At 44.7% G+C, this 19,087-nt stretch overlaps 1 protein-coding gene across 3 annotated transcripts in view; it reads right to left on the bottom strand.

Annotated features, from left to right (window-relative positions):
- fmnl2a (formin-like 2a) overlaps positions 1-19,087 on the bottom strand; it is a 118,947-nt gene that overhangs the window by 6,031 nt on the left and 93,829 nt on the right. For 2 of the 3 annotated variants that reach the window (XM_063213554.1, XM_063213555.1), the window contains exons 16-25: positions 17,277-17,401; positions 16,720-16,922; positions 14,687-14,921; positions 14,084-14,152; positions 13,871-13,951; positions 12,579-12,708; positions 6,814-6,977; positions 6,451-6,552; positions 4,645-4,740; positions 2,376-2,502 (exon numbers count right to left, since the gene is read on the bottom strand). In XM_063213554.1, the coding sequence (XP_063069624.1) occupies positions 2,376-2,502; positions 4,645-4,740; positions 6,451-6,552; positions 6,814-6,977; positions 12,579-12,708; positions 13,871-13,951; positions 14,084-14,152; positions 14,687-14,921; positions 16,720-16,922; positions 17,277-17,401 (1,332 nt within the window). Of the gene's footprint in view, positions 1-40; positions 419-2,375; positions 2,503-4,644; positions 4,741-6,450; positions 6,553-6,813; positions 6,978-12,578; positions 12,709-13,870; positions 13,952-14,083; positions 14,153-14,686; positions 14,922-16,719; positions 16,923-17,276; positions 17,402-19,087 lie in introns of those variants that run through there. The other variant, XM_063213556.1, reaches the window with a different exon arrangement.

Genomic DNA, 19,087 nt, shown 5'->3' with positions numbered 1-19,087 from the left:
CTCACGAGGCAAGACAAGGAGAGATAGAGAGAGAGCCAGCAGCACCCGGTGAACACACAGTGACACACAGAATAAAAAAAGCGGTGCGGAGTGGGGGATGGTGGTGGGTAAACGAAAAACAACCAAACCAAACAAAACAAAACAAGTGATGGCGGGGTGTGGATTAAGGGAGAGGTGCAGGAAGAAAAGGAAGAAGAAGGCGACACTTCTTTCTTTTCCTGATTTGCCGGGAAGGTAAAAAAAAGAAGAAAGTTGTTTTGTTTTGTTTTTTTCCAGAAACCTTTTTGTGTTGTATAGAGAGAGCAACGTGTAAGCTTGTGTTTTTTTAGTTAATGGCACTCCTCAGGGAGCACAGAGTCGCAGAAGAACCGAGAGCCTCGCTTGGCCGAGCGGGCGGTAAAGGGAGCACTCTTCAGCACTGTAGCCAGACGACACACACACACACACACACACACACCACACAGCACATAAGACACATAACAACACAGCAAGGAACAAGAGTTTGGTCAGTCTACATACATACATACATACATACATACGCATGGGTTACATGGTCACATAGGTTAGCAGAGAACATGTTAACAAGAATCTGAGGACAATTCTTGAATCAGTTATTTCATGATTTTAGGAAAGCTTGGCTTAGTAAAGCTTAATCTAGTAATATAAGGCTGATTCAATATGATGATGATGATGATGATGATTTGCGCAAGGGAATAAACATCTCATCCTGTGTTAATTGAATCCAAAGCTCATATGTTGTTGTTTAGTAAAGCACACTCTAAAGAGCAACTAGTTGTTGTACTGGAGCATCATAGGTATATCTAGCTGCATGTGTTGTTATTGTGGAGCTCACTGCATATTTGATATAGCAGTCAATCAGACAGGACAACAAGTTATACCACTTCCATCAGTTCTCATTACCATAAAACTTGGCATACCACAAGTGTGCCTGTGTGTGTGTGTGTGTGTGTGTGTGTGTGTGTGTGTGTGTGTGTGTGTCTGTGTGTGTGTGTGTGTGTGTGTGTGTGTGTGTGTGTGTGTGTGTGTGTGTGTGTGTGTGTGTGTGTGTGTGTGTGTGTGTGTGTGTGTGTGTGTGTGTGTGTGTGTGTGTGTGTGTGTGTGTGTGTGTGCGCGCACTTGCGCATGTGGGCCTATGTGCGTTTTCTATCCGTTTGTCAGGTATGTGACATACGTATATCCTCAGGATACATTTTTCACACGTCTACATTAGCTGTGAATGAATCTGGATTTGATTAAGGCCAGCACAACTTCAAACTTTTCATTTGCCTTGTAATGGATTTTTACATTTTATACATTCTAAAATACAATACATTTTAGAGTGAGGCCATTTCAGTGAAACGGCCGTGAGTTAGAGGCTGTTAAAAGCATTGGCTGTTAGTGCTTAAAAATGGTTGTTTAAGAGTGTAGGAATGTTCGGGCAGTGAAAGTTCTATAGAATTCTGGGCATCATTCAATAAAATATGGAATTGTAGAATCTTGCATTGTTATAGAACGCATTCTTTTTATAGAATGCTTAAAAACCCACACTCTTAAAGGTTAAGCCCCAGTGTTAATGTTCTGGCTGAGGAGTAGGAGAGTGGGAGGAAGCCTACGTGTACATGGTGTCTGGACAGCAGTGTCCAGCCTCACCCAGTCCCAGAAGCATACTGTGCTGCCTCGACTGGGGTGAATTTCTCAAAACCAAAGTTGCTTACTACATTAGCTACTTCGTTGCTTTCAATGCATTTTCCCATTGGCAACTACCGAAGTTGCTAACAGGCTAACAACTTCCCTTTTGAGAAACTCACCCCTGGACTAGTGAATGTGTGTGGGTGTGGTGGTGTGGATGGAAGCATGTTATGAAGACTTTGTGTAATAGTGTGTGTGTGCAGATATAAGGAGTGGAGTACTGCAGTGCATACATAATATGTGTGAATATAAGTATTGGCCTGTGTAAAAGACAATGTGCAAAAACTTTGTCACATACACAACATTCATGTAAAACATTAAACGTAAAAAGGTGAGTTGCCCTGCTGCCTGAAGTTTGTAAGTTGACTCAACTCAAGGCTTAACTCAACTCGAGGCTATCTCAAGTTGACTTGACTTACAAACTTAAGGCAGCAGGGTAACTTACTTTTTTACATTTAACTGGCCGCAATGTAAGAATTTGTAGGCTGTAATACACACTACATGACAAAGCCTATGAAAAGAAAAGTGACTGTGTGGAACATCTTTATTTAAGGACAAATGTGGAAAAGTGCATGGATATATACAGTGAGGTGTACAGTGAAGTGTGTGCGTGCGCGCAGGTGTGTGTGCGCGCGCACGGGTGTGTGTGTGTGAGTGCGTGTGCCATTGTGTGTGTGTGTGTGCACCTGTGATGATGTCCTCGATGGCTCCGTCTTTGCCCTCGTAGACGTGCCGGCTGTCCTTCACCTGCTTCTTCTTCAGCTCTGCGATCAGCTCCTGCTGCTGACGGCCCTTGGTCTTCTGTGACGGAGACTACGCACGCACGCACGCGCACACACACACACACACACGCGCGCGCGCACGCACACACACATGCGCACACACACATGCGCATGTACACACACACACACACACACACACACACACACACACACACACACACACACACACACACACACACACACACACACACACACACACACACACACACACACACACACACACACACACACACACACACACACACACACACACACACACACACCCACATATCATATTGGCACTTCTGACGAGTCTAAATTGGTAAAGAAATATGTGGCCAAACTTCAAGTAAGTATATACTGTATGTAGAATGGTTTAAAAAGTGGTACCTGTACAGTATCACGGTAAATAGTATACAGTATTACTGTACATTCTCCATAGCAATCAGTAAACAAAATATGAGTAAATGGTGTTTACGGTATAGTAATTCTAGTGTTCATGTACAAAAGTGTTTATGTGCTAATGTAGGCCACTGACACACTCCTCCTTTGACATTATGCTACAGTATGCTAGTGTGTATGTGTATGTGTTTTTAAAACTATGGAATGTGTAGTATTTGCCATTTATATATGCTGTGTGGCATTGTGACGTGATTGCATATGAAGAGCTCTTTTCTAAAATGAGATATATCCATTTTATAGAATGTTGGGAAATTGACATTTTTTTTATATGGCATTCCATTGAAATGCATTGCAAAATGCCTTTTTAAAGAGGTTTTAAAGTATGTTCTCAAAACATTTGAATGGCAAGAATTCACACATAGATGATAGGACCTCTTAACGGTCATTTCCAATAATACTGTAAAATGCAAAAGTCAAAAAATGGAGATACACCGTTTTGCAAATAAACCCTTCGTATGATGAGTGTGTGCAGTGCGCATGCTGGTGCCACGGGAGGCTGTGGGTGCTGTAGCAACTAATCCATCTGATGTGAGGTGACACGCTCAACAAGATGAATACGCTAATCTGCCTACAGAGCACCTGCCTCAGATAAGCCAATACCTCTGACCTCCACCTCTAACCAGAGAGTGAGTGAGAGAGAGAGAGAGAGAGAGAGAGAGAGAGAGAGAGAGAGAGAGTGAGTGAGAGAGAGAGAGAGAGAGAGAGAGAAGATGGACAGATGAGTAGATACAGAGAGATGGGGAAAATAGAGAGAGTGGAGAAAGAAAGAAAGAAAGGATAGAGTGAGCGAGGGGAGAGAGAGAGAGAGAGAGAGAGAGAGAGAGAGAGAGAGAGAGAGAGAGAGAGAGAGAGAGAGAGAGAGAGAGAGAGAGAGAGAGGGGGGAATACGTGTCTTGCAGCCACCACATAGCATAACGCAGGGCGGTGCGATAAACCTGTTCCACAGCACTGCAAAGGTTAATCACTGCAAGGGGCTCTGCGACACCGTGAGTAGACAGAAATGATGCTGTGACGTGTTTTCTAGCTCTCTGAATGGGCAAACAAGGTGGGATAGGATAAGCAGACCGGGTCTTATGTAATGGAGGGAGAGGAGAGGAGAGGAGAGGAGAGGAGAGGAGAGGAGAGGAGAGGAGAGGAGAGGAGGGGAGAGGAGAGGAGAGGAGGGTAGAGGACAGGAGAGGAGAGGAGAGGAGACGGTGGAGGAGTTCAGGGGAGGACAGAGATGAGAGGAGAAGAGAAGCAGAGAGAGAGATACAGTATACAGGGGGCATAGTCTTCCTTTTGCACGATAAAGTTCTCTGTCTCTGTTCCCTATGAATGAACCCCTAAACATTATCAGAGGAACCTAAATGTTCTCAGAGGAACCAATATGTGATGTGATGTGTTGCAGGAACCCTGAGGTTTTCTTGAAGGGTCATCGGAGAACCCTAGAAGTCTTTTGGGATTCTTTGGGTAATCTTCAGCTGTCACAATGGGGGAACTCCTCAAAGGTTCTCAACCATTAGATTCATCAGAGAACTTTTAAGGGTTCCTCAACCAAACCAAACCATTTTCTTAGTCCCAATAGAATATTTCTGCTTAAACCACATCACTGCCATGAACACGCCTCTACCCAGGGCCGTAGAAGCTGCTCAAAGTTGATTGCTTCCTGACAAAGTGGGCGGAGTTCCTGATTTCTCTGGAGCTCAGAAGCGGTATTTGTATTGCTCCTGGCCTGACTAATGTGATGTACCTTCTGGTTCTCCAGTTCGTTGGCCTCCTGTTCCAGCATCTTCTCCATCAGCATCTGCTCCTGCCTCTTCCTCTGCTCATTGTCCTCCTCCGCTTGCTGCATGCACACACACACACATGCACACACACACACACACGCGCGCGCACATGCACACACACACACACACACACACACACACACACACACACACACACACACACACACACACACACACACACACACACACACACACACACACACACACACACACACACACACACAGACACACAGACACACAGACACACACACACACACACACACTCACACACACACACACACACACACGGAACAGAGTACACTTGATTGACTGGGCTTTAGTTAAGGCCATTTACACAGTACTGCGCATATGAAAACCCATGGGCAGCTTGAGGGTTCTACTGGCATAGCAGGATCACTTGGAATAGATACAAGGGAACATGAACTAATAAAAAGGACTGTGATTCTGCATATCCCAATTGACTGAGGTTCAGAGAACGCTACTTCACATAATACAGTAATAACCCATGAGCGGCGAGAGGGTTCTACTGAGATGGCAGGACCCCCTGGAGTAGATTCAAGGGAAAATAGACTCAAAAATAACCGTGATTCTGTGTCTGTCACTTAATTATTCCCTCTGACTGAGGACACATTTTCTTCTTGACTGCCCAGCATCCTTCTGCAAAGATCTTGGGCTGGGTTCAGGCAGACTGTCAGCAGCTGGATTTTATGGCAAGCGTTTGAAATGAGGTCCAAGTGCCCTGTCATCACCAGCTTAATCATATATAGTGTTGTGGCAATGAATAAAGTGACAAGTATAAAAGTAAATAATGGACGCTGGACAGGAAGGAATCAAAACTGTTTCGTCATTGCGTGTCATATTGCAACTTAAGTGACCTACAGCACAGGGGCAGTTTGAGTTGTTACAATAGTTTGACATCAAGGAGCATTTTGTGGTAGCAATCCGATTGGAATCGCATTTCAAACCGAACCACCACTTCCAAATATGGTTTTCCAAAAATCTGATTTTCAGCATTTGTTTTTATTGTCTAGACCTGTATTTGGACACAGTCTGAACATGCCAAAAACAAGATTAGGGATCGCTGTCTGAACAAAGCATCAGGCTTTTGGCTCCTCGACAGCAAAACAGCTCTTTAATCAGAGAGACCGTGACATCTCATCCAAACTATACCTCATACAAACACCTGTTCACCCACAGACACACACAAATGCAGAAATACAGACAGAATGAGAGAGACAGACAGACAGGCAGGCAGACAGACAGACAGACAGACAGACAGACAGGCAGACAGACAGGCAGACAGGCAGACAGACAGACAGGCAGACAGACAGGCCTGCCAGCGGATTGTCCAATTGGCAACTGGCAAGGCCCAGAAGTATAAGTGTGGGGGCAACATAGCTATGTGATGACTGCACGCCTGAGCACACGGCTATGAGCAAGGAGAGAAGGCCAATTAAGAGTGGCCTGATTAGGAGGGACCTCAGCCAGAAATGGCTGGAAACAGCACTTGAGCCTCCAGTCTTTTTCCCAGCCAGCACAGCACTGCAACTGCAGAGCAGACAGACCTCCAGACTTCAAAATCATGCTTTACCCACCAAGAAAGAGAAAGAGAGGAAGAAAGAGAAAGGGAAACACAGTGAGAGAGAGAGAGAGAGAGAGAGAGAGAGAGAGAGAGAGAGAGAGGGAGAGAGAGAGAGAGAGAGAGAGAGAGAGAGAGAGAGAGAGAGAGAGAGAGGGAGGGAGAGAGGGAGGTATATAGCGGGGCTTACCCTGTAGGCTTTGATAAAGCGCACAAACACGGGGAAGAAGACTGAGGGAGGCGTCGTCTTGGAGTTCTCTCCGTAGAACTTCACAGCTTCATCAAAAGCATCCTTGAGTTGAGAAAAAATGTACAAAGAACAAAAACTTTACTATCTAAACGTTTCATATTTTATTCTGTTTAGGAACAAAGTAGTTTTTTTTTTTTTCGCAGCTTCACATTTTTTCAAGGCTCCAGATAAATTCATGTAGTTTCCTGATATGCATCTTACTTTGGTCAATTAATGCACTTGCCAGTTTTGAGGCAAAAACTTTCACAAGTAGTACTCAATTCTGTTTGGAACGGGCGTCTACAGCAAACAGTAGGTGTTAACCTGTGCAATCTTGGCGTCGTCCTGTAGTTTCTTGAGCTTGGCCTCGTTCTGTGCGATGAAGTCCTTGAGCATGTTGTTGTGGCCGTGCATCTGGTACTCCCTCTTGGTCAGCTCCATCCCCCGCTGTAGCTCTCGCACGTCCAGCAGCACGTTGTCTAGTGACACTGTAGGTAGACACACACACACACACACACACCCACGCATGCACACACACAGACACGCACATATGCACGCATGAACGCATGCACACACACACACAAACACACAGGTGTAAATACAGACAGCCAAACATACAGTGTAATACAGACCAAGTCACACAGGGACGCACACACACACACACACACAAACACATACAGTAAATGCACTGGTGTTACATGCACCACACTGCTGAGTTTTGATGAATATTCTGAAGTAGGGATGCAAACGATTAATCGATTAATCGACTTTAATCGATCAATGCGTTTATCGATTAAAAAACATTAATCGCAATTAAACAGCAATTCAACTGACAAGAGACCCAGGTGAAATGGGCATGTAAAGAGTGTGTGTGAAGAGGGGTGTGAATAGTGGGAATATTCAAATCACTTTTGGATTAAAGAATTGAAATAGAATTAATTTAAATGTGGGGGCGGTGGTAGCCAAAGGTTGCAGGTTCGAGCCCCGCTCGGCCTGACTCCATCGTTGTGTCCTTGAGCAAGATACTTAACCCCAAGTTGCTCCTGGTGGCAGGGTGGTACCCTGTGTGGCAGCCACGGCCACCGGTGTGTGAATGTGAGTGTGACTGGGTGAATGTGAGGCATACAATGTAAAGCGCTTTGAGTGCTCGAAGGAGTGGAAAAGCGCTATATAAATGCAGTCCATTTACCATTTACCATATTTTATCTCAATTTTTAATTAATTTTTTTTTAGATTTAGTAGTTTTTTTTTCGAGAAACATTGAGATTTCGGGGGAAAACGCCGCTTATCAATTAATCATAAGTCGATCCATAAGGCTATCAACTAATGATTAATGAATTAATCGATAATTTGCATCCCTATTCTGTTGGCTGCACCAACTGAGTGTAAGCAACTGCTTCACAGTACTCTTGCATCTCTGTGTCCATTGAGTCCGCAGCACAATGGTCTGAAGCAGTGGTTCTCAACCTTTTTGTGTGAAGTACCACCCGAAAAATGAATGGGCTCTCCGAGTACCACCTTGACAACCAACATTAGAATATTGCAGCAAAGGCCTTCCATATTCACTTTTCACTTTCAGGTTCATAACGGCATCAACATCACTTCCGGCGGCGGCGCACGTAGGTTGCAGCAGCCCCTTGCTTTCCCAACTTTCAGTGTTTATTTGTGTTAAAATGTGTCTTTCGAAATGTCTATCGTCGGAAAATATGTCGGAACGCACGTACAGTCGGCAACAGCTGTTGCAGATAAGAATGGACAACTTAAGCAATGTATTGGATGTACCAATGAAGACTCTGGAAGAACTAGGAATTCTCCGGCGGCATAGGACTACATCGGACCCGTCTGCCTCGCTATGCCGACACCGAAAACGATGCTCAAGAATTAGGAAAAGGGGCAAACGAGGTGGCGTCGAGACACGGCTTGCAGCCAACCCAACTCGTCCAGCAATACCATCAATTCTCTTGGCAAACGTCAGATCTCTGGACAATAAGATGGATGACATACGGCTACTAAGATCAGCGAACAAAACCGTGAGGAACTGCTGCGTTACGGTGTTCACCGAATCATGGCTGAACGACGGCATACCCGATTCGGCTTTACAACTGGAACAACAAACGTGCCACCGAGCGGACAGAGCCCTTGCAGAGAAAAAACGAGGGGGAGGAATATGTGTCTACACACATGATGCTTGGTGCAATAATGCTACGGTAGTACAGAGGCACTGCTCTCCACGAGTGGAGTTCATGATCATCAAGTGCCGACCTTTCTATTTACCCAGAGAAATATCCGCTATCCTATTAGTCGCCGTCTACCTCCCACCCAGCAACAACAATGGCGTCAAAAGCGAGGCACTGAACGAGCTGCATCGGGGCATCAGTGAACAACAAGATGCACACCCAGATGCCTTCACAGTGGTCCTGGGAGATTTCAACCACGGAAATCTCAAAACAGTCCTTCCAAAATGTCATCAACATGTCAACTTCCAACAAGAGAACAAAACACCCTGGACCTCGTTTACACAAATCAGAAGAGAGCATACAAGGCAAAGCCCATCCCCCACATTGGATCATCAGACCACACAATGATTCTGCTACTGCCAGCTTACAGACAAAAGGCAAAACTCACCAAACCAGTTCAGAAGGAGGTGAGAAAATGGCCTGAGGGAGCCATCTCACGACTTCAGGACTGCTTTGAAACCACAGACTGGGACATTTTCAAAACAACTGCCACCCACAGCAATCACATTGACATTGAGGAGTACACAGACACCGTGACCTCCTACATCACAAAATGCATCGATGATGTTACAGAAATAAAACACATCACTACCAGGGCCAACCAGAAGCCATGGTTCACAGGGGACGTTCACCGACTGCTGAGTGGCCAGAGACAAAGCCTTCAGAGCAGGAGACGTAGCTGGCCTAAAGACAGCAAGAGCAAACCTGTCCAGGGCATCAGGAAAGCAAAAAAGGAATACTCAGACAAAATAACAACACACTTCAAAGACAGCAGAGATGCACAGAGCCTGTGGCAGGGCATACAGGCCATCACGGACTATAAGCCTGCACCACGAAGCTGTGACAACAACACCCCTCCGGCTAAACGACCTGAACAGTTTCTTTGCCCGCTTTGAAGCACAAAATGACACTCACCCACAGAAAAACTCCCCCCTCCCCCCATGATCAACCCCTTTACCTGTCCTCTGCCAGTGTTAAGAGGACACTGGCCACCATCAACCCACGCAAAGCAGCTGGCCCAGACAAAATACCAGGCCGAGTGTTGAAGGATTGTGCAGAAGAGCTGAAGGATGTCTTCACAGACATCTTTAACATCTCTCTGGAGCAAGCAGTCATCCCATCACTTTTCAAAGCTGCTACCATCATACCTGTGCCGAAGAAATCATCACCATCATGCTTCAATGACTACCGTCCTGTAGCACTGACGCCCATAATCATGAAGTGCTTCGAACGGCTAGTCCTGTCACACATCAAAAGCCACCCTACCCCCCACCCTAGACCCTACCAGTTCGCATACGAGCCAAGCGATCCACGGAGGATGCAATTTGCTCTGCCCTCCATCCAGCCCTCACCCACTTGGACAATAAAGACTCATATGTGAGAATGCTGTTCATATCATTGACTTCAGTTCAGCATTCAATACCATAATACCACAACAACTCATCAGAAAACTGGACAAACTAGGTTTCAGCACCTCCCTCTGCAACTGGCTGCTGGACTTCCTGATGCAAAGACCACAAGCAGTACGGGTAGGGAACAACACCTCGAGCACCCTGACCCTGAGCACGGGGGCTCCGCAAGGTTGTGTTCTCAGCCCCCTGCTGTTCACGCTGCTGACACACGACTGCACAACGACCCACAGCACTAACCATCTAGTGAAGTTTGCGGATGATACAACACTGGTGGGCCTCATCACCAAGGGCGATGAGACTCACTACAGAGAAGAAGTAGACCTGCTGGCCAGATGGTGCAAAGACAACAACCTCCTGCTGAATGTCAACAAGACCAAGGAGATTGTTGTCAACTTCCAAAGGGTCCAAAAACAACTGCCACCACTGACCATCGACGGCGATGCTGTGGAGAGAGTGAGCAGCACCAAGTTCCTTGGAGTGCACATCAGCGACGACCTCTCTTGGACCACCAACACTACATCACTGGCGAAGAAGGCCCATCAGCGTCTCTACTTCCTGCGCAAACTAAGAAGGCAAGTGCTACACCCTCCATCATGACAACATTCTACAGAGGAACCATAGAGAGCGTCGTGTCCAACTGCATCACAGTGTGGGGAGGAAGCTGCACGGAGAAAAACAGGAATACACTCCAGCGTGTTGTGAACACAGCGAAGAAGATCATTGGAGTACCACTCCCCTCCCTGCAGGACATTTACACCACACGCACTGATGATCATCAAAGACACAAGCCACCCTGCACACAAACTGTTCAGCCTCCTGCCCTCTGGAAAGAGGTACAGGCGCCTCCGTTCCCGTACCACCAGGCTGGCGAGCAGCACAATGCACCAAGCGATCAAGATGCTGAACACTCAGCCTCTAGCCAGCAAGGCCACTGACAACCCCCCCCCCCCATCCCCCACCACCATATCTGCGACTGAACATTCCACCTGCACTACTATACTTGTGACTGAACTTTCAACCTGCACTAACTCAAAACACACACACACACACACACACACCACACACACACACACACACACACACACACACACACACACACACAACACACACCACACACACACACACACACACACACACACAAGCACACTGCACTTTCTGCACTAAACCCAAACATACACACACTGACACACACACACACACACACACACACACACACACAGACACACGAACACACACACAAGACGCACACCGCACCTTCTACCTGCACTAAACACATACACACACATACACACACACACACACACTGCTGCTGGTGTACTTGACAGACCTTTTTAATATTTATTTTTCTTCAAAATGCTACTATTACCATGTCAGAACGCTATAAAGGACTTTTTTTTTAGGAAAAGCACAAAAGCACAACAAATACCTCTTAATGTATGTCCTCTACAAGTCTTCTGTTGTCCAGTCTTGCACTTTAAATGTCTGTATGAGCACTGTCTATGTCCATACTGTCTTAAGTCCATGTATAAGTACTGTCTATGTCTATACTGTCTATGTCCTTACCTAGATTAGTCTATGTCTGTATGGGAAAGCAAGAAATGTAATTTCAAATTCTTTGTATGACCAGTGCATGTAAAGAAATTGACAATAAAACCTACTTGACTTGACAGCTACGGTCACATTCAGTGCAAGTTTGTATATAAATTTCTTGCTTGCCTAGTATTATTCTACATTATGTTTTCACATATCTGTCCAATATTACAAAATGTGAGACCAAAGAGACATTTTCGACTGCAACAACTTGTTCAGCCTTCAAATCAATGCACAAAAAATGAATTCTTCCAAGTACCACCAGAGATGTCTCAAGTACCACCAGTGGTACACGTACCACAGTTTGAGCACCAATGGTCTGAAGGAATGCGGCTGAAGCCCTAAGAGAACTCTTGAACTCTCCAAAGAGGATCTGTTTCAGCAGGCCTGGAGGAGGCTTGAGGAGTCCTCATCGCTACACTACAGCACTCACCACCGACGCTTACATACATACATAAAGTCATCGCAACTGAGGAGATGTGTGTGTGTGTGTGTATGTTGTCTGTGATGTGATGTGCATCCGTATGTATTTACACCTGTGTGTGTGTGTGTGTGTCTGTGTGTGTGTGTGTGTGTGTGTGTGTGTGTGTGTGTGTGTGTGTGTGTGTGTGTGTGTGTGTGTGTGTGTGTGTGTGTGTGTGTGTGTGTGTGTGTGTGTGGTGTGTGTGTGTGAGTGAGTGAGTGAGTGCGTGAATAAGTAAGTATGTGTGTGTGTCTGTGTGTGTGTGTGTGTGTGTGTGTGTGTGTGTGTGTGTGTGTGTGTGTGTGTGTGTGTGTGTGTGAGTGAGTGTGTGTGTGTGTGTGCGTGTGCGTGCGCATGCGTGAGTGTGTGTGTGTCCACGTGACCCACCTGCGGCGGCCTTGTCCACGTAGTGTATCTCGTTGTAGAAAAGGGCCACCTGCTGGTATTTCTCCTTCACCACGTTGGCAATGTAGTGCAACAGTGTCTGCTTGCGGTCCGTCGATTTGGTGTCTAACAACTGCAGGGTATACATTACATTACATTACATTACACTTGCTGATACTTTTATCCAAAACGACTTAAAATTATTTCACAGGGCATTGGTTAAAGTCCCTGGAGCCATGTGGGGTTAGGTGCCTTGGTCAAGGGGCACTTCACCCAGGAATGGAGGTGTAGGGAGAGGTAGGAGTGGGATTCGAACCTGCAACCCTCTGATCTTAAGTCCACCTCCCTAACCATTAGACTACGGCTGCCCCCAGGTTCAAGCAGACGTTTAAATTCCACATAAGTATAAGTTAATAATATCATTTGAAAGGGCTTTTTGTGTCTTTATCGATAGGAAGAGAGTGGAAGAGAGAGATGGGGCAGGGTTGGAACATGACCCAGACCAGATTCAAACCTGCAAGCATGCAAGCAAGCCCATATGTGGTGGGCTTAGTGCCCTGCACCACAGTGCGCCATCCTACGTACTTCCGCCAAGACACTTGGCTCCGCACTACGTCTGGTACCTGTCTTCTGGGGAGTGATTTTGACCGGTAGGATTTTCACCGGTGTTCTGACAAACGGTCCTACATTGAAATTTTATCCTACGGTAGGATGTTCTGTCAGACATGTCTGTTAAACGCTCCTACATCGCCATAGATAGACGTCAGACATGCTTGGTCAACAACTTATTAGTTAAATCCTGATTTTTCCGAAAATGGCCTTCCTGCTTCCTGCAATCGCGTCAGATCAAACAAAGTCCAGACCATGAATACGAAATGCAAATGGTAGTATTATGGGATGGTCAGGACAAGGCTAGCACTGCCCCACAGCAACACTGTGCCCAGTTACAGTTAATATTAATGCATACCTGTACTTGGGCTGTAACAATATACTCACAATAACTCACAATTTGGTTCGTAGCACGATTTTTGCCCCACGGTTCGATACACCCAATGATTATTTCAATGTATCTTTTTAAATGAATTAATTTGCTTTTTGCTTTTGTTTGCTGGACTGAAGGGTAACAGAACTTTGAAAGGATTGAAAGGACTATCACGATACTGCTTTCTCGCACCACAATACAGTATCGTGACTCTGTGTATCACGATTCCTCAGATCGATACAATATCGTTACAGCCCTAATGCATACGGTACATCAATGCAATAGACACAAGCATTTAAAAGACAAGACTTACCAGATCTAAACTCTGCAGTTTGAAACCGTAGACAGCCCCTCGTTTACTGCTGTTCATGTAGTTCCCCAGAGCCAAAATGATCTGCAGTGAGAACATTCATCATAAAAACAATTAGACAGCAGATAAGGCCAGTGGATATGATTTGAATTATAAGTTGAGGTGAAACGGTTGAAATGACAAAATGCTGAAGACCACCTAATCAGTATGACTCACCTCCAGAATCTTTTTAAGCTTTTGCGAGGACTTTATCGACACTGAAGCCGCAATTACTGCATGAAGTTGCTGCGGGTGACATGAAAATACAAATCAATACCCCTTCATTGGATCATACGGGCAGAGCATATCACATTGAGAAAGAGATTATAGTTTTTAATGGCTCAACGTGGAGAGGAGGAGAGAGAGAGAGAGAGCGTGTGTGTGTGTATGCGAGTGTGTTAAGACAATAAAACTGTGTGGTGAGTTATGTACACATGGGTGATAAACTGACTCAGGGACAGGTGACAGGCTGACACTGTTAATGCTGTGTGTGTGTGTGTGTGTGTGTGTGTGTGTGTGTGTGTGTGTGTGTGTGTGTGTGTGTGTGTGTGTGTGTGTGTGTGTGTGTGTGTGTGTGTGTGTGTGTGTGTGTGTGTGTGTGTGTGTGTGTGTGTGTGTGTGTGTGTGTGTGTGAGTGTTGGGTCTGTCTGTGCGTATGCGTGCGTGCACACGCGTGTGAGCATGTGTTTAAGTGTGTGTGTGTGCATATTTCCAAAATGTGTCATTTCTTTCTTCCTGCTTAAAAACATCTGTAACGTCTCTGCAATGCATCTGACTAACCGGCGTGAGCATCGTGATGCTCTCTGCGAAGTTCCCTACGAAGGTCATGATGGTCATCTTCTGCATGAGACGCTCGATCTTGCTGAACTGCATCATGAAGCGGTCCTCGTCCTCCAGGCACTCCAGCGGCTTGCGCTCCTTCTCGTACTGACGCAGGGCCTTCACCTCATTCTCCGTGGGCAGGAAGCGCATCAGGCACTCCACAAAGTCCACCGGCAGCGTCCGCAGGTCGAACCTGGAGATCAGACAGATCATTTGGTACGTGGAACAGAACAGAAAACGTGGACACAGAGACTCAAGACTCCACAAAGTCCACCGGCAGCGTCCGCAGGTCGAACCTGGAGATCAGACAGATCATTTGGTACGTGGAACAGAACAGAAAACGTGGACACAGAGACTCAAGACTCCACAAAGTCCACCAGCAGGGTCCGCAGGTCGAACCTGGAGGTCAGACAGACAGACAATTTGATACCTGGAACAGAACAGAAAACGTGGACACTAGGGGTGTAAATCACAGCCTCCATGACGATTCGATTCAATACCGATATCTTATTATTTGATGCAATGCTATTCACTTATTTTCGATACTTAAGAATGCCCCACGATACGATACGATACAATACGATTCAATTTTCCCCCTCTATTAAGTTATTGGGCAGGGGCCAGATACTTAAAGAATGCCCCACGATACCATGCGATTCGATTCAATCACCAGAATATATCGCGATATATTGATACATTTCGATATTATTTACAACCCTAGTGGACACAGGCACAAGACTCAGCAAGGACCACCGGCAGCGTCCGCAGGTCAAACCTGGTGACAAACATTTTGACAGAGATTTTAATAGTATAAAATCTAGTCTGTGACTTTGATACATGGAACAGAACAGAACAGAGACAAGGACACAGACACAAGACGGTAACATCTGCCAGTTGAACCTGAAGGACAAATGGGCAGATGAATAACTTTGCCATGCGAAAACACAGGCACTCCACAAAGTCTACTGGTAACGTCCGTAGATTAAACCTGTAGGACAACAAAGGATGAGATTAACACTTTGATAACACTGGCACGGACATTGTAGTTACGGTCAGATGTCGTAGCACAGATAAGCACGTCAATATGAATAATGCAGAGATGGGCACAGACACGAGTGACAGGTGTGTTTACATTCAAGAGAAGCACCTGCACCTGAATACAAACACAGACACACACAAATAGACACACCCCTGTACACACCCACCCACACGCACCCACACAAAACAAGTACAACAACAACACACACACACCCACACTCATACATTCACAGAATGCAGCATGCCATGCCATAACTACCCATGCCATCTAGTTAAGAATGTCGTAATAACATATTTCTCATGCCATGATACCGCAGCATCGTAAAATAGTAGGAAACAAAGGAGTATGTAGCACAGATATGCTCAGATCCACAGCTTTGATTAGATCGGATTTGACACAGACTGCCAGATAGGCGTCACTGAATAACAGGCCACGTGAACAATGATGGTATCCAAAAAGAAAAGTCATTCGTGCATAAATTACTTGACAATGTAAAATACAGGCTGTTTCAAAACAATACAATTCAAAAGGACAGTGTTTAAAAGGCCTTTGGATGATTTTTCTCAAGTAACGCGAAAGTCTGCACTATACAATACGCAAGACAAATAGATACAGAACAACTATGAAGCTAGTTCAGCATTGAGTGCACTTCATTAATTTAATTAAATCTATTTAAATTAATTAAATAAATAAATAATACATAAATAATAAATAAATAAATAATAAATAAATAATAAATTTACAAATATTTTTAAAATAATTAAATATAAAAAGATTTCAATTCAATTTTATCTAATTTAAAGTAATATTTAATATTTAATATAATATTAAATATTTAATATTTGATATCTAATATTGAATTAATTCAAATTAATCTCAATTCAACCATTTTCATTCCACATCGGTGTGGTGCGGTGTGGTGCGGTGCGGTGCGGTGCGGTGCGGTGCTTACAGTTGTATGCCCTTGCAGATCTCCTCGGGCGTCTTGCCCACCTTCCTGAGCGTGATGGCCAGGTTCTTGGCCCGGTTGGAGTCCAGCAGGGACACCTTGTTGGGCAGCTTCTGGATGGCCTTCTGCTTGCTGCAGCTCAGGTCGATGGCGGGGCCCTGCGCTTTGGTCTTGAACATCTCCTCAAACTCATCCACGTTCAGATCCTACACGAGGAACGAGAGGGTAAGAGGGGGGGCAATGAGGTGAGCTAATGAACTGATCCAGTGACAGTATTCTGCTGCTTTCCTCAGCAGGTACTGTATGGGTTATTCAGTGTCAAGTTAATGTCAAGGTATCTTCACCTCCAGTCTCTTTATGATGTAAAATCTATCTATAGATCGCTTATACCTAGTAGATGTAAGTCATTTTGAATACACAGGTAACAGATTATCTACCAACAAATGCCTAATACCTGTGAATTGAACCTAATTGAATGGCCAATAGTCAAAACAGATTATATATTTCTAATTCTATACACCCTTCAGTGTCAAGGTCATGTCAACTTAAGGTGTCCTCACCTCCAGTATCCTCTCGTCGTCGATCTCGTTGAAGACGGTGCCGTTGATCTGGTTGGGCTTGAGGGCCACCCAGTTGAAGACAGGCATGCGGAACTTGGTCTTGATCGGCTTCTTAATCTTAACAGCTGTACACAACATAGGAACATAACAATATACAGTAAGTCACAATCCAGTCACAGCAAACGCTCATCTGACAAACAACACATTAAGGACTGGAGGTGATGGTTGAGAGAGTGGCATACTGCCCTACAAAGGCAAACTATCCAACTACGGAAACACTGAAACAGAGACAAATGCCTCAAAAGATTTGGTATTAGGTTGGAAATTGTAGTTATTGCAAATTTAACGTCTCTAAAACGGGACACATTTGGACCATAAGGCTTTTATCACAAGATAAAGGAGCTGTTATGAGGACCGTTTTCAGTATAAACTCAATTTTGACAAAATAATGTAGTTACTGCACTTTGCCTTTGTATGGCAGCATAGGGGGTGGAAACATATGGAAATGTCCACATCAAGCCAATGGCCAAATATGTTGAGGTGGTGGATAGCATGGAAGCCTGAGCTTGCGGCTGCCACCAATGCCCCTCATACACATTGGGTGCGTTGCAATATGCAACCTTGCATCCTCCACTTGTGCTTGTGGCCTCACGTTTTGCTGAAGCCCCGCCTCCGTGGAGAAAACAATTAAGTTTCCCCGCTGTCAGCCTAGCCACAACAATTTTTGGGGGACTATTCTTCATTCACCATCCAGTTTGCAAATGAGAAAATTACTTTACAGTTGAGCTTTTGCGAAATATTGAAATATAGTGCTGTTGTCAGTGATGTCATCACGACATATTACCTCCTGGTACGAGGCCACAAGCACAAGTGGAGGACGCAAGGTCACATATTGGAATGCACCCTATTACAGCTCCAGGCCTTTTTATTAGAATACCATGAAAAAGTTGATTTATTTCCATAATTCCATTAATAATGTTAAACTGTCATGGATTGTAGATTCATGGCCCAGTGTTTTAACTATTCCAATCATTAAATTGTTTATTTTTACACATTTTGGTCTTCCAGCTCAAAAAAACCATGAATTGGGGAATTCACATCATTAGAATATTGTAATAAAATCACAATTTTCTTCATCAAAATTTGTTTCACATCAGTGCACATCAAATCAGTTGAACTTTGGTACTTTCTACACAACATGCAATGTTCAATACTTGGTTAGGACTCTCTCTGTCTTAATATTATTAATAATAACGGCCATGATGCGTTTAACATTGAAGTCAATGGCAGAAACAGTGCATGGGAGTAATGGAAGGCCAGATATCCTTGATGCTTTGCCGTCAGCTGTTTTTGTATAGCTGACCTGGTGTCCCACACTTCACTCTTCAATATACCCTGTAGATTTCCATGCCACGTTTTGGCGCTAACTCACCAGTTTAATTCTAAATAACCAGAAATGAAACCCCATTGAAAATGAATGGGGTTTAATTTTTGTTGAGTTAGAATTAAACTGGTGAGTTAACACCAAAACGTGGCATGGAAATCTACAGGGTATATTGAAGAGTGAAGTGTGGGGCACCAGGTCAACAAACAAGAACAGCTGACAGCAAAGCATCAAGGATATCTGGGCTTCCATAACTCCCATGCACTGTTTTTGCCATTGACTTCAATGTTAAATGCATCATGGCCATTATGAAGACAGAGAATGTCCTAACCAAGTATTGACCATTGCATGTTATGTAGAAAGTACAAAATTTCAACTGATTTAATGTGACCCGAATTTTGATGAAGAAAAATTTGATTTTATAACA

This window comes from Engraulis encrasicolus, chromosome 13 (assembly GCF_034702125.1).
Source record: "Engraulis encrasicolus isolate BLACKSEA-1 chromosome 13, IST_EnEncr_1.0, whole genome shotgun sequence".
NCBI classification, from domain to species: Eukaryota; Metazoa; Chordata; class Actinopteri; order Clupeiformes; family Engraulidae; genus Engraulis; species Engraulis encrasicolus.
Note: the sequence above shows the minus strand (reverse complement) of the source record. Positions and strands in the feature narration are given on the sequence as shown.